This window comes from Trachypithecus francoisi, unplaced genomic scaffold (assembly GCF_009764315.1).
Source record: "Trachypithecus francoisi isolate TF-2019V2 unplaced genomic scaffold, Tfra_2.0 Lachesis_group12, whole genome shotgun sequence".
NCBI classification, from domain to species: domain Eukaryota; kingdom Metazoa; phylum Chordata; class Mammalia; order Primates; family Cercopithecidae; genus Trachypithecus; species Trachypithecus francoisi.
In genome coordinates, this window is record NW_022681457.1 from 84,395,930 (window position 1) to 84,411,833 (window position 15,904).

A 15,904-nucleotide genomic window follows, 5' to 3' on the forward strand; every position below is an offset into this window, starting at 1 on the left:
AATGAATGACAGAATGCATTTATTTTTAGAGATGAGTCCTATTATTTTAGAGATGAGCCCTGTCACCCAGGCTGGAGTGCAGTGATGTGATCGTATCTCACTGCAGCCTCCGACTCCTGGGCTCAAGAGATTCTCTTGCCTCAGCCTCCTGAGTGGCTGGGACTATAGTTATGTACCACCATGCCCAGTCTATTATTTATTATGCTTTTATTTTTTTTCAGATGGAGTCTCACTTTGTTGCTCAGGCTGGAGTGCACCAGGGTGATCTTGGCTCACTGCAACCTCTGCCTCCTGGGTTCAAGTGATTCTCCTGCCTCAGCCTCCCAAGTAGCTGGAATTACAGGCGCCCACCACCATGCCCAGCTAATATTTGTATTTTCTAGTAGAGACAGGGTTTCAGCATGTTGGCCAGACTGGTCGCAAACTCCTGACCTCAAGTGATCCGCCTGCCTTGGCCTCACAAAGTGTTGGGATTACAGCCGTGAGCCACCACACCCAGCCGGGTATAATTCTTACAGTGTTAGGAAGAAAAAGGTGAACCTTAGGTGTAATGAAATAGTGTTTTGTATATTGAAGGTTACCAATAAGTATGCTACGAAGGATCCAAATATTGTTCCTTTATAATTGTGTATGATTTTGATAGCTTTATGCTGTGTAAACTTTGTTTGAATAATGATACTTTTCTGTTGATTTCTACAAAACCAAATGAAAAAAAAAACATTTTTAATACATCCCCTTCAAGTGACGGGCCTTTTTGTCATTTGATGAACTTAACACCAATATATAATAAATTTGTTTTTGTTCTAAGGCTTTAATTTTAGTTTGCTAGGAGTAATTAATCAGGTGTCTTGGATACAGAAAATTTTTCTGAGTTAAAATCAACTCACCTGCAGAGACTGAAGGAATGGTAGCCAGACTTCACAAGGCAGTTCACTTTCAGATACTGAAAGCAGTAATTCAAAACAACTCCTACAATAAAAATGAGTAAGTATATAAAGGTGGTTACAGTAATAATTAAGTAGAGTATGACAGCAATACTAAAAATCTATTTTACATTTGTTTAGACTATTTTAAATGTTTTTACTCTTCAAAATTTTCTTCAGAGTTGTTATACTGACTGTTCAATCTAAAAAGGAGGAAAAAAGAAAGACCACAAGGCTTTATATTTACATTGTTGCTTTAGTACATTTGGTAAGAATATAATAAGCTCTTTAGAAATCACATTCTAAGCACTTTTATTTTGTTTATTTGGGTGTGAAGAGGCACCCATATAGGACAATTCTAATTCCAGCAGACAAAAATAGGAGCTCAAACTATTGTCAATTCAGCTGATAAAATGATAAATATATGTAACTGTTATCTATAGGTTTCTGTCACTTGCAGAGGAAGCAGGAAGACTGGCAAAGTCGTTTCCTTACCTCTAAAAAAACCAAGCGTAAGAGTTTCCTTTTTCTGACTATTATCCAGAAGACACAGAAAAGAAATAACAGGACCCCGTCTCTACTAAAAAATACAAAAAACTAGCCGGGTGAGGTGGCGGGCGCCTGTAGTCCCAGCTACTTGGGAGGCTGAGGCAGGAGAATGGCGTAAACCTGGGAGGCGGAGCTTGCAGTGAGCTGAGATCCGGCCACTGCACTCCAGCCCGGGCGACAGAGCGAGACTCCGTCTCAAAAAAAAAAACAAAAACAAAAAAAGAAATAACAGGAAGATTTGTTTTTGAGAAAAGAAATGCACAACTTGAATAATGATCAACTCAAAACACCAAGGAATCAACACCTCTCTAAAACCCTGCAGAATTATCCTTTACCCCTTAGAGATTACAAAAGGTAAAACAGAAACTAAGACTTGGTAGAAGGAAAAATAGGATCATAAAACCAGGAATGCTGGTCTTCCATAAAGGGCCATTGGAGACTAGGAAGCAAAACAGGTGAGGCTAGAAAAAAAAAAAACAAAAAACCATCTAGACTAGAAGTCATCTCACTAAACAATCTACAAGTTGAACAAGGTGATGCCCAGCTAAAACCGAATAGCTGTTGTATCTTTTCAATTTCCAGATGAAAATTACAATAAAGGTGTAATTTTGTCTAATATTATGCAGTTAAAACAACAGCTAAATCATGTTTGTTTGTTTTTTGAGACAGTCTCACTCCATCACCCAGGCTGGAGTGCAGTGGCGCCATCTTGGCTCACTGCAAGCTCCACCTCCCGGGTTCAAGCGATTCTCATGCCTCAGCCTCCTCCCAAAGTGCTGGGATTACAGGCGTGTACCACCATGCCCACCCTAAATCATGATCTCTTTCTTGGGATGGTAATCTTATACTGTACCCTGATATTTTTTGCTAATAAAATTATTCTTAGTTCAAATATAATCAAATTGCAGAATTTCATGTTGTTTTTGCCAAGATGTTCTTCAAAGACTACCAGTTTCCAGGTATTCTGTCATTTAAATCAATCTATACCTAAGGGACAGAAATATATCATTCTCAGATTCCAAGCCTGAATAGGAAAAGAGACTCTAGTGGCAAGTTAAAGATGATGTTGCTTGGCTGGAGCTTCACTTGGACTGTATCTCCTGGCAACGTGAGTACAAAGGAAATTTCATTCAATGGTACGACTCTAACGGTGCTCTGAAAAATAAATGTGATGCCACTGTAAAGAGAAACCAGGCAAACAATACGACCAATGGTACTCAATTTTAAGAGTGATTTAAGTTCTTAAACTTACAGTACTAATCTGCCAAGCACTAAGAGGACATCTTCACATTCAGTAGTTAAGTATGGACGTGCACTGGCAAAGCTTTGGATGGCAAGTCGATATACCTCCAGAAGATACACAATATGTTCTGACGCATTCTTGTTGCTTGCATATTGCAATAAGGTCTACAAAATAAAATTAAAAATTATTTACAAATAAAAATAATGAAACAGATTGTCTTTGTCCTCAAACGCACCACATAGCTCTCCCATTTTTTTCCTAATAGATGCATATACTTTTTATTTGCCTTTTAAGGCTCTGGTTTGTTTAGAAGATTCTATTTTCATCACTTAATGAATTATTTCTGCTGAGTTAATGAAACGGCAGAACTACTCTTTCGATATCAGAATAATTCTAAGAGTAGAGCCATAAAATGTCTAGTTGTTCTCACTATAGTTCTGGAGTTGCCATCTCTAAAATTCAACGAGTTTTCAACCATGTGCCAAGCACTGGATACATAAGAATAAGACTATGATCCCTGCCTTCTACAACAAGAGATGAATTATTCCTGAGTATGACTCTCAGTTCTACAGCCCCATAAAATCCTTTTTTTTCCTGTACATATGGAATTGATTAGGCTTCCAAGGGTTAATTTATGCTAACTAATTTGTAAAAGGTTAATGTTATATTGGTATTTTTATTTTTCACTAGCCCTGTATCCTCAACAAAATACATATTTATTTTTTATAAAGTTTATGAAAAATATTAACATATAGGCCAACGCCAGTTTATTTGGTTACAATGGGGGGAATAGTCCCCTTACCACACAGGGTACCCTATTCCTCATACTGTGGCATCTGAGAAGTTATCTGGCGAGTATGGAATCTAAACCAAAAGAAAATGAAACCACAATAAAGCCTGATAAATTATGTGTGTCCTATCACTAAGAATCTGTCCAAATGATGGTGGAAAGCTGGCTTATGTTCTCCCTGGACAGTGTTGAAAAACCACTGCCAAATTCATGTTTGGGGACTCTCCTGAGTTCCATGGAGTTGTTTTCTCTCTTGTTCATATATATTTTCCTTCTGACAACTGATTAGGTTTTGCCTATGCTTAATTGGTATATCTAGTTAAGACCTGAAGTATGTATTATAGCCTAACATATGCAGGATACAACCTTCTCCCTGGAATATACATTCTGTCTGACAGGGCTGGGGAGTTCCTAATAGGCTTTTGGTTGGGGATACTTCAATAGGCAAGTCTTATTTTCAGAAGGTAGCTTTAACTTGAGTGAAATACATCTTATCTGAATTCATTACCCCAGAATAATGTCTTCAAAGATTCCTAACTTCCTGTCTTTGATTTTTTTTTTTGCCGAAAGAACTACAAATAGCTACAACAGCAGCGCAGGATTCTGCTGGATTTTCTGCAGCTTTAGTTTCCACACGAATGGCCCCTGTATGAGTTCTGGTAACTGACTGTTAGCATCATCTTGATTACTTTAAAATTAAAAACCGAGAGAAACAACTTACAAGGAAATATACCATAGACCATTATACCATATACAGTAGAAGTTCTCTTAACATATTGCATTATCTGATCTTTGCATACCTGAATCACTATAGTCAGTTGAACTATTTTTAGTATACCCACCTACTCAGTTAAGTGTCTTGCTACTTTGTCACAGTCACTTTAGATAAATGCGCTTCTGTAATTTCAGAAGAGCATCATGTCATCACTTAATCAAATCCCTAATTTTAATAAAATAAAAAAACTGAGTAGCATTATAAACTGACCCCTAAGCAATCCTGCTTCCCAGCTGAATTAGTAGAGAGAGAATGCAGAATGGGTGTCTGTTATATAAATAAGATTTCACCTAATCTCCCTTAAGAAATTTATTAAAATCAGGCAGGCACTGTGGCTTACGCTTGCAATCCCAGCACTTTGGGAGGCCAAGGCGGGTGGATCACGAAGTCAAGAGATCGAGACCATCCTGGCCAACATGGGTGAAACCCCGTCTCTAAAAACACAAAAATTAGCTGGGCGTGGTGGTGTGCACTTGCAGTCCCAGCTACTTGGGAGGCTGAGGCAGGAGAATCACTTGAACCTGGGAGGCAGAGGTTGCAGTGAGGCAGTGAGCCAAGATTGCGCCACTGCACTCCAGTCTGGCGACAGAGTGAGACTCTATCTCAAAAAAAAAAAAAAATTATTAAAATCTATGTTACAAAAAAATTCTGGTTTAGGTCAATAAGTTACTTACTTTCTGCATGGGCTAATCTAAGAATTAAGGAGTTTCAAAAATTTGTATTTAGTGCCAGATTTTATGTTCCTTAAAGTCAGACATTATGTCTTATCAATCTTTATAGCCCTACCACTCCTCTACCCACTACCACCCCCACAGGACATTCTCAAGTCTCACTAAATGTCTGCTGAATACATTCACCATTTTATTCATTTGACAAATATTTTTCAATAGATTATCACACATGAAGTGCTAGATGCGGTGGGGGCGGGCAGACATGAGGCCTATCCTCACAGAGCTTTCAGAATGAGTCAATACAACATGATGGCTAAAACCACACATGCAAATTAACCAACTGCTAACTAAAGTATGCAAAGAGAAGGACAGAGTGCATACAGATGGGGTTAGTCTTTCCACAATCCACCTGTCCACTTAGAATGCTCTTGCCACCAATCTAATAGCTTCTGACAGACATTCCACTAGGACTTATAGAAGTTACACAATTTCAAAGATTCAATACTCTGAGGAACTTCCAGTTTGCTCTATACTAAGTTATACTTTTTATATTCCTAAATCTTTACCCCCTCATGTGTTGGTTCAAATTAAGTAGTGAAATCTCTTATACCCATTATAAGCATACTCTGGGTATGTGAAGAATGGCTGGAATAATCAATCTTCTTCATTATCACCCTTTTTTTTTTATTTTTTGAGATAGAGTCTCACTACATCACTGCTGGTGATCCTCCCACTTCACCCTCCCAAGTAGCTGGGACTACAGGCATGAACCACTGTGGCTGGCCAGGCTTTTATCTTTTTTTTTTTTTTAAATGAAGTCTCACTCTGTGGCCCAGGTTGGGGTGCAGTGGCGCAATCTCAGCTCACTACAACTTTCACCTCCCAGATTCAAGCGGATCCTTCCACCTCAGGCTCCCAAGTAGCTGGGATTACAACTGTGTGTCACCAGGCCCGGTTAATTTTTCTGTTTTTAGTAGAGATGGGGTTTCACCATGTTGGCCAGGCTGGTCTCGAACTCTTGACCTCAAGTGACCTGCCTGCCTTGGCCTCCCAAAGTGCTGGGGTAAGTAACTATAGGCAAGAGCCACCTCACACCCAGCCTTTGTGTTTTTTTTTTTTTTTTTTTTGAGTCGGAATCTTGCTCTGTCGGCCCAGGGTGGAGTGCAGTGGTGCGATCTCGGCTCACTGCAAGCTCCACTTCCCGGGTTCATATCATTCTCCTGCCTCAGCCTCCCAAGTAGCTGGGACTACAGGCGCCCGCCACCACGCCTGGCTAATTTGTGTGTGTGTGTATTTTTAGTAGAGACGGGGTTTCACCGTGTTAGCCAGAATGGTCTCAATCTCCGACCTCATGATCCACCCGTCTTGGTCTCCCAAAGTGCTGGGATTACGGGCTTGAGCCACCAAGCCCGGCCTTTTTTTTAATGCAAGATTGGGCTGAAAGGATTACAGCCATCCTTTTATTTGGGAAAAAACTGGACTAGGCCGGGCGCGGTGGCTCACGCCTGTAATCCCAGCACTTTGGGAGGCCAAGACGGGCGGATCACGAGGTCAGGAAATCGAGACTACAATGAAACCCCGTCCCTACTAAAAATACAAAAAACTAGCCGGCGCGGTGGCGGGCGCCTGTAGTCCCAGCTGCTCGGGAGGCTGAGGCAGGAGAATGGCGTGAAGCCGGGAGGCGGAGCTTGCAGCGAGCCGAGATCACGCCACTGCACTCCAGCCTGGGCGACAGAGCTAGACTCCGTCTCAAAAAAAAAAATAAATAAATAAAAATAAAAATAAACTGAACTAGGCGAGGTGGCTCAAGCCTGTAATCCCAGCATTTTGGGAGGCCGAGGCAGGTGGATCACTTGAGATCAGGAGTTGGGACCAGCCTGGTAAACATGGTGAAACCTCATCTCTACTAAAAATACAAAAATTAGCCCGGCGTGGTGGCACATGCATGTAGTCCCAGCTACTTGGGAAGCTGAGGCTGGAGAATTGCTTGAACCCGGCCAGCATTCCGTGGTACAATCACAGCTCACTGTAACCTCAAACTCCTAGGCTCAAGTGATCCTCTCTCCCACCCACCTCAACTTCCTGAGTAGCTAGGACTGGAGAAGTGCACCACCATGCCCAGCCAATTAAAAAAAATTTTTTTTGTAGGGACAGGATCTCTTTGTTGCCCAGTCTGGTCTCAAATTCCTGGGCCTCAAGTGATCCTCCCACCTTGGCCTCTCAAAGTGCTGGGATTACAGGTGTAAGCCACTGTACCTAGCCATGGTCTCTTATTTTTCTTTAGGAACTGAAATCACAATTGGAGAAAAGGGGCAATAAATGACAAAGATGACCTCCTAAAGTTCATTCTACAGTGACCAAATTAATGGCCTCTCTCTTTTGTTTCAGTAAATTCACTTATTCCACAAATACCTACTATTTTGTAGCAGTACTGTGCTGGGAAGTAAGGATGGAGACTCTATTCCTGCCCTTGAAAGGCTATGATATATACTAAGGGGTCAGATATATATGTAAAAAATTGGCTCACTTAGGCACCATATTCGACTATTCTAAACATTCTTATTGAGGTGTTCTCATTCACATCCCAAGCGATTACCCTCAAATTACTCCCTCAAGTCCTTGCTATATACCTCAACTGCCTATTACATATTTCCATCTGGGTGTCCTATTCAAATCTCAAACTCAGCATGTCCAAAACCAAACATCTTCCCCAGCAAATATGCTCTTCCTCCTATGTTCCATCTGCCTCCTTTCAGTAGCCAGAGCTGAAAAACTATCTTTGAAACTACCACACTAAAGTTTGTTGATTCTATCTCAGAAATGTATTTGTCTCCTGTCCCTATGCTTTATCTCTGTAGCCATTCACCTAAACCAGGTCCCCAATATCCCTCATTAGACTACTACATTGGCTCACTTCTCCGGGCTAAATAAGCTCCAGTTCTGTAAATGTGTTATATCACAGTATGTCTGTACATTGAAAACATTAATGTCCAAGGGGAAAATGACAAGAAGAAATTAACTAAAATGCTTACATGGTTAGCACTGAGGTAGCAGGAATATGAGTAATTTTTGTCATCTTTATACTTTTCTAAACTTCTCAAATTTTCTTTAATAAGCATGACTACATTTTCAAAGCAAAAAAAAAATCTCCCCTCACCCTCAATTCTATCTACATTTCTCACTACGTGGTTTCAAGGAGCTTGGCAGCATTCTGACTCTTCTTTGAAACTATCAAGAAAGGAGAATTTCTTTCAGGATGGTCACATTTAATGTAAAGAATACATTCCAATTTAAATCTCACATAGTTCAGGATTAACTTTCCTAATGAAACAAATACAGTTATATTTACTGAGCACATAGTATGGATTAGGCACTTCCTAAGAGCTTTACAGGCCACTAAACTTATTTAATATGCACAACTCCATGAGCTAGGTGACTTATTATCAGCCCATTTTAAAAATGAGGAGCCACTGTCAAGTTGTCTTTTGGGGATTTTTTTTTTCCCCTTAATGAGGAAACAGAGATTGAATTATTTGGCCAAAGTCATCCAATAGGTAAGTGTTGGATTCAGGATTTGAACTAGAGCCATCTGGCTCCTCAGCCCACACTTAATCACCATGCTTTCTTTATGCTTTTTCACAATTCAACTATTTTAAGTGTGCTTTTAAATTCTGCCCCCTCACCCCTCAGCATCAGCTTTAATATTTTGCAGCAAGTTGTGTTATGGTCATCATTTGGCCTTCTTCCCGAGTTTACAACATCTAACTTCCATTTTAAAGTGACTGCTTCTGGGGAATGTTTTCAAGCAATGGCACTGACAGATATCCTGTACTTCAGAATGCTGGTGGGTCACAAAAAAACTGACAAAAGATAGCTAGTGTTTATTTTCAAAGCTGTATGTCCTATGGCAATAGGAAGTTACATGTTTTCTAATAGAGAGGGGTTTGAATTATTTCAAAGTTTGCACATAAAGCAAGAAACCTTGATTTAAATTTCTCCACTTGTGAAACTCCCAGGAAATTAAACATTTCAGTACAATGTGACTGCACTACAAGAGATAGACTTCCAGGAGAGGGCAGCACTTGAGATGGCTCTCTGAAGTATGAGCAACAGTGACGGGAACAGGACTCCAAAGAGAGAACTTTAAAGAAATCAGAAAAGATGAATAGACAACTAGATGACTAGAACAGATGGGAGTAAATGGTGAAGAGACTTAAATGTCAGTAATGAGGATGCACCTCTTGATGGAGGTTTCCCTTCAAGAGACTAAGCTGAGAGTGAGACGAAAGGAAATGGAGAGAGAACAGCTGGCTGCTTACAACCAGGAAGTTAAGTGGCTAGAGTAAATTAAACCCCCTAAGTCTTTAACATATGCTGCTACTATGCCCCCTGCCTCATTTTCTATATTGGTTATAGGTGGTTTTTTTTAAAAGTCAGAGATATGACTAACTTTTACTCTATCTATCTATACTTTTTTTCATCCATCCTGATTAAATTTCACCGGATTCAGTCCATCAATCTCAGCCTACTAAGATTATTTTTAGATACCGATTCTGCCACAGGATTTAACTATGCTTTCTAGTTTCATTTCATTTTCAATTTTTAAAAATGCCTTTTGCTGTTCTGTCATAAAAATAACATAGCATTGTTAAATACATATGCAAAAATAAAAATTTAATAACCCATAATACCACCATCCAGAAATAGACCACTATTAACAGGCAATACATTAAGCTTGAGGGGTTTTTTTAAATTATTTTTTTGGAGATGGGGTCTCCCTCTGTCACCAGGCTGGAGTGCAGGGGCGCGATCTGCGCTCACTGCAACCTCCGCCTCCCAGGTTCAAGCGATTCTCCTGCCTCAGCCTCCTGAGTAGCTGGGATTACAGGTGCCCACCACCATGCCTGGCTAATTTTTTTGTATTTTTAGTAGAGAAGGGGTTTCACCATGTTGGCCAGGATGGTCTCAATCTCTTGACCTCGTGATCACTGCAAGCTCCGCCTCCCAGGTTCAAGCGATTCTCCTGCCTTAGCCTCCCAAAGTGCTGGGATTACAGGCATAAGCCACCATGCCGGCTGCTTGAGGGTTTTTTAATGCCTAAACCAAATATTTTAATAGAATCATGCTATATGTCTTTCCATTTGTTGTAAAGTTTTCTTCAATGTCAGTGGTTTTATGGTTGCAGAACTTTGTGTGAGTATAATTTATTACCCAATTCTTTGTGGACATAATGGCTTCTAACTTTGCAGTATTATATATAATATTAAGATGAACACCCCTATAACACTAAAATGAGCACCCCTATATCTAATTTCTCTAATGTATCCATGACAATGTACTTATAATAATGTCCTATAAATGGAATTGCTGGGTGCATAATTTTTAAGGCTTTACACAGTGTCAAATTCTGCTCCGGAAAATTTGTTCCAATGTACATTCCTATTATTGGTGTTAAAAGGTGACAGACTGAGGAGCTGTAACAATTATTAGATATTATCATTGTAATATAACTTTTGAGGATCAGCTTACTAGAAGAAATACAATACTTTGTTTATTCAATTTACATTCTTTTCATCGCTGTGGCAGTTCAAGAAAATTTTTCATATATTCCTTTAATAATCTAATCTTAACACCTAATTACTACAGAGTAATCCATAAAAGACACACAGACCAGTGCAATCTAACAGAAAGCCAAGAAATAAATCCACGAATAAATCCTTGTGTATGTGGTCAAATGAAAATGATTTTCACCTAGGGTGCCAAGACCACTCAAGGGGAAAAAGACAGCGTGCTTCACTTCGCTTTTCTTTTCAGATGGAGTCTTGCACTGCTGGTCAGGCTGGAGTGCGCAGTGGTGCCACCTCGGCTCAACGCAATCTCTACCTCCCAGGTTCAAGCGATTCTCCTCATTCTCCCAAGTACCTAGGACTACAGGCACAAGCCACCACACCTGGCTAATTTTTGTATTTTTAGTAGAGATGGGGTTTTGCCATATTGGTCAGGCTGGTCTCAAACGCCTGACCTCAAGTAATCCATCCGCCTTGGCCTCCCAAAGTGCTGGGATTACAGGCGTGAGCCACTGCACCCGGCTGAAGACAGCCTTTTCATTCAACAATGTTAGGAAAACCAAATATTCATATGCAATAGACTGAAGCTAGACCTTACCTTACACCATTTACATAAACCAACTTGAAATGGATCAAAGATCTAAACATATGAACTAAAATGATAAAACTTTAGGAGAAAACATAGATAAATAGCTTCATTACATTGGATTTGGCAATTATTTCTTGACTATGACACCAAAAGCACAAGCAACACAAGTAAAAATAGATAAACTGGACTTCATCAAAATTAAAACTTCTGTGCATCAAAGGACACTCTCAAGAGAGTAAAAAGGCAACCCGTAAAATGGAAGAAAATACAGCAAATCGTGTATCTGTCGATGGATTAAAATCTAAACACATAAAGACCTCCTGAAACTCAACAACAAAAAACAAGCCAATTAAAAATTGAGCAGAAGACTTGAAAAGACATTTCTCCAAGGAAGATGTACAAATGGCCAATAAGCACATGAAAAGATGTGAAACACCACTAATTAGGGAAATCCAAATCAAAACCAGGAGATACGACTTCACACCCATTAGGATGACTATTATCTAAAATAAAAGAGGTCAGGCCGAGTGGCTCACACCTGTAATCCCACCACTTTGGGAAGCCAAGGCAGGCTGATCACTTGCAGTCAGGAGTTCGAGACCAGTCTGGCCAACATGGTGAAACCCTGTCTCTACTGGGAAAAAAAAAAATTAGCCGGAAATGGTGGTGGGCATCTGTAATCCCAGCCACTCAGGAGGCTGAGGCAGAGGAATTGCTTGATTCCAGGAGGCAGAGATTGCAATGAGTGAAGATCGTGCACCTGCACTCCAGCCTGGGTGACAGAGCAAGACTCGGTCTCAAAAAAAGAAAAGTAAAGAACAGAACAAGTGTTAGCAAGGGTGTGGAGAAATAGGAAACCCTGTACATTGCTGATAGAAAAGTAAAGTGGTGCAGTGGTTTGGAAAATGGTATGGTGGTTCCTCCAAAAATTAAACAGAAATACCATATGATCCAACAATTTCATTTCAGTGTACATATCCCAAAGAAGTGACAGCAGGATCTTGAAGAGGTATTTGTACACACATGTTCATAGCAGCATTATTTACAATAGCCAAAAGGAGGAAGAAACCCAAATGTTCATGAACAGATGAACAAAAGTGATATATCCATAAAATGAAGTATCATTCAGTCTTAAAGGGGAAGAAAATTCTGACACATGATACAACATGATGCATCTTGAGGACACTATATTAAGTGAAATTTGGCAGTCACAACAAGACAAATACTGTACAATTTCACTTATATGACGTACCTAGGAATAGTCAAATTCATAGAGACAGATGGTAGAATGATGGTTGCCAGAAGGTGAAGAAAAAAGGGAATGGGGAGTTAGTATTTAATGGGTACATAGTTTCACTTGGGGAAGATGACAAAGTTCTGGAGATGGATGGAGGTAATGGTTGCACAACAATGTGAATGTACTTAATGCCACTAAGTTGTACACTCAAAAATGGTTAAGATGGCAAATTCTATGTTATGTATACTTTCCCACAATAAAAGTACCAAAAAAAAAAAAAAAAAAAGGAGTTAACTTTAAGTCTAGAGATTTTAGATTAGAAATTTTCAAGAACTGAAGTGAATGAGCATGTAAAAGGAAGATGACGGCTGGGCGCCGTGGCTCACGCCTGTAATCCCAGCACTCTGGGAGGCCGAGACAGGCGGATCACGAGGTCAGGATCGAGACCATCCTGGCTAACACGGTGAAACCCCGTCTCTACTAAAAAAATACAAAAATCTAGCCGGGCGAGGTGGCGGGCGCCTGTAGTCCCAGCTACTCCAGAGGCTGAGGCAGGAGAATGGCGTGAACCCAGGAGGCGGAGCTTGCAGTGAGCTGAGATCCGGCCACTGCACTCCAGCCTGGGCGACAGAGCCAGACTTCGTCTCAAAAAAAAAAAGGAAGATGACGGGGCCGGGGATGGGGAGGATAAATTCAAACTATCCTCCATTTCTGCATTAGCGAGCCATTATTACTAAAAGGACTGATTTACAATACTTCTTAAGTCTGGAGATTGTGAAGTTCAAACTTCATCATGCTGGGTAAAAGTATTACAATTCTGAGGTAGTTGTGTAATAACAGAGGGAAATAACAGGCATTCTGGCTACAGTTTCAAATCTCTGCCCCATCAATTACCAGATAACCTGAGTCTCATTTTCTGAAATCAGTCAACTGAAATTGTACCAGCGTCCTACAAAATAGCTTTTTAAAATATGGTGGTAAAGGCTAAGTAGGGTGGCTCACGCCTGTAATACCAGCACTTTGGGAGGCCCAGGCTGGTGGATCACCTGAAGTCAGAAGTTCGAGACCAGCCTGGCCAACACTGCGAAACCCTGTCTCTCTTAAAAATACAAAAATTAGCTGGGTGTGGTGGCACAGGCCTGTAGTCCCAACTACTCAGGAAGTTGAGGCAGGAGAATCACTTGAACCCGGGATGTGGAGGCTGCAGTGAGCTGAGATTATACCAGTGCTCTCCAGCCTGGACGACAGAGCGAGACTCCATCTCAAAAAAAAAAAAAAAAAAAAGGGTGGTAAGGCTGGATACCAGTGGCTCATGCCTGGAATCCCAGCACTTTGGGAGGCCAAGGTGGGAGGACTGCTTGAGCTCAGGAGTTTGAGACCAGCCCGGGCTAAACATATCAAACCCTCATCTCTACGGGGGCGGGGGGGACGGGACACACACCAAACAAAAAAGACCCATAGCAAGATCCCATCTCACAAAACAAAACAAAACAAAACAAAAATACCAGACAGCCTTGGGTTCAAACTATTTTTTCAAAACAGTGGTAAAGTACATATAAAATTTACCATCTGAACAATTTTTAAGTATATATTTCTGTGGTATTAAGTATTCACATTGTACATTGCTGTGCTGCCACTCTAACATCTACCCACCCAACTCCTGTCATCTTACAAAGCTGAAACTCTGAACTCATTAAAAAGCAACTCCCCATTCTCCCCTCCCTCTAGCCCTTGGAAACCACTATTCTATTTCCTGTCTCTATGTGCTATATAGCTTTCATGGTATATTATATTTTGTTTGAAAACACAACATAAGAGTGTGGTACTGGCATCAGAGTAGACAAACAGATCAATGAAACAGAACAGAATTCAGAATGAGACTCACACATGCATAGCTGACTAATTTTCAGTAAGGTGCAAAGGCAATTCAGTGAAGAAACGATAGGTTTTCAATAAATGGTGCTGCAACTTTTTTTTTTTTTTTTTTTTTTTTTGAGACGGAGTCTCGCTCTGTCGCCCAGGCTGGAGTGCAGTGGCCGGATCTCAGCTCACTGCAAGCTCCGCCTCCCGGGTTTACGCCATTCTCCTGCCTCAGCCTCCTGAGTAGCTGGGACTACAGGCACCCGCCACCACGCCCGGCTAGTTTTTTGTATTTTTTTAGTAGAGACAGGGTTTCACTGTGTTAGCCAGGATGGTCTCGATTTCCTGACCTCGTGATCCGCCCGTCTCGGCCTCCCAAAGTGCTGGGATTACAGGCTTGAGCCACCACGCCCGGCCAAGTGCTGCAACTTTAAAAAAAAAAAAAAATCACTCAGGCCAGGCGCGGCGGCTCAAGCCTGTAATCCCAGCACTTTGGGAGGCCAAGCCGGGTGGATCACGAGGTCAGGAGATCGAGACCATCCTGGCTAACACGGTGAAACCCTGTCTCTACTAAAAAAAAAATACAAAAAACTAGCCGGGCTAGGTGGCGGGGGCCTGTAGTCCCAGCTACTCCGGAGGCTGAGGCAGGAGAATGGCGTGAACCCGGGAGGCAGAGCTTGCAGTGAGCTGAGATCCGGCCACTGCACTCCAGCCTGGGCAACAGAGTGAGACTCCGTCTCAAAAAAAAAAAAAAAAAAAAATCACTCATACATATATCTATAAATATACCTATAAAACACTCATATATATCTCTATAGATAGGTATATCTCCATATTTATAGATATACCTATCTATAGAGATATATATGAGTGTTTTTATTTTTTGTGTGTGTGAGCCAAAGATTTATCTGTTCATTTACTGCATTTGAAATACTCTTCGATGACATCCTTGGCCTGAGACTCCCTGAAAAATATAGAATGCTTCAAAAATTTGCATGTCATCCTTGCACAGGGGCCAAGCTAATCTTCTCTGTATCATTCCAATTTCAGCGTATGTGCTGCCGAAGCAAGCATGAGTGATTTTTCCATCCATCCCTCACACCATATATAAAAATTACCTCCAAATCAATCATAGACTTAAATGTAAAACCTAAAACTACACAATCTCCAGAAGAAAACAGCAGAACTTCCCTGTGGTCTTGGATTAGACAGATTTCTTAGATATAACGGGAAAAACACAATTTATCAATATTAAGAATTTATGTTCTTAGAAATACACTGTTGACCGGCGCGGTGGCTCATGCCTGTAATCCCAACACTTTGGGATGCCGAGGCAGGCAGATCACCAGACCATCCTGGCTAATGCCATGAAACACTGTCTCTACTAAAAATACAAACAAAAAACACAAAAAATTAGCGAGGCGTGGTAGCGGGCGCCTGTAGTCCCACCTACTCAGGAGGCTGAGGCAGGAGAATGGCGTGACCCCAGGAGGCGGAGCTTGCAGTGAGCTGAGATCATGCCACTGCACTCCAGCCTGGGTGACAGAGCAAGACTCTGTCTCAAAAAAAAAAAAAAGAAATACACTGTTAAGGCCAGTTGTGGTGCCTCACACCTATAATCCCAGCAAGGGCAGATCACTTGAGGTCAGAAGTTCAAGACCAGCCTGGCCAACATGGTGAAACACTGTCTCATCTAAAAA

At 41.0% G+C, this 15,904-nt stretch overlaps 1 protein-coding gene and 1 non-coding gene across 2 annotated transcripts in view; both read right to left on the reverse strand.

Moving 5' to 3' along the window:
* RLF (RLF zinc finger) overlaps positions 1 to 15,904 on the reverse strand; it is an 89,511-nt gene that overhangs the window by 56,891 nt on the left and 16,716 nt on the right. Inside the window, exons 2-3 of the mRNA XM_033226964.1 lie at positions 2,725 to 2,879; positions 888 to 969 (exon numbers count right to left, since the gene is read on the reverse strand). Coding sequence (XP_033082855.1) covers positions 888 to 969; positions 2,725 to 2,879 — 237 coding nt within the window. The remainder of the gene's footprint in view (positions 1 to 887; positions 970 to 2,724; positions 2,880 to 15,904) is intronic.
* LOC117094148 lies at positions 15,172 to 15,278 on the reverse strand. Its single transcript, XR_004441456.1, has one exon. It is a non-coding gene; the product is annotated as a U6 spliceosomal RNA (small nuclear RNA).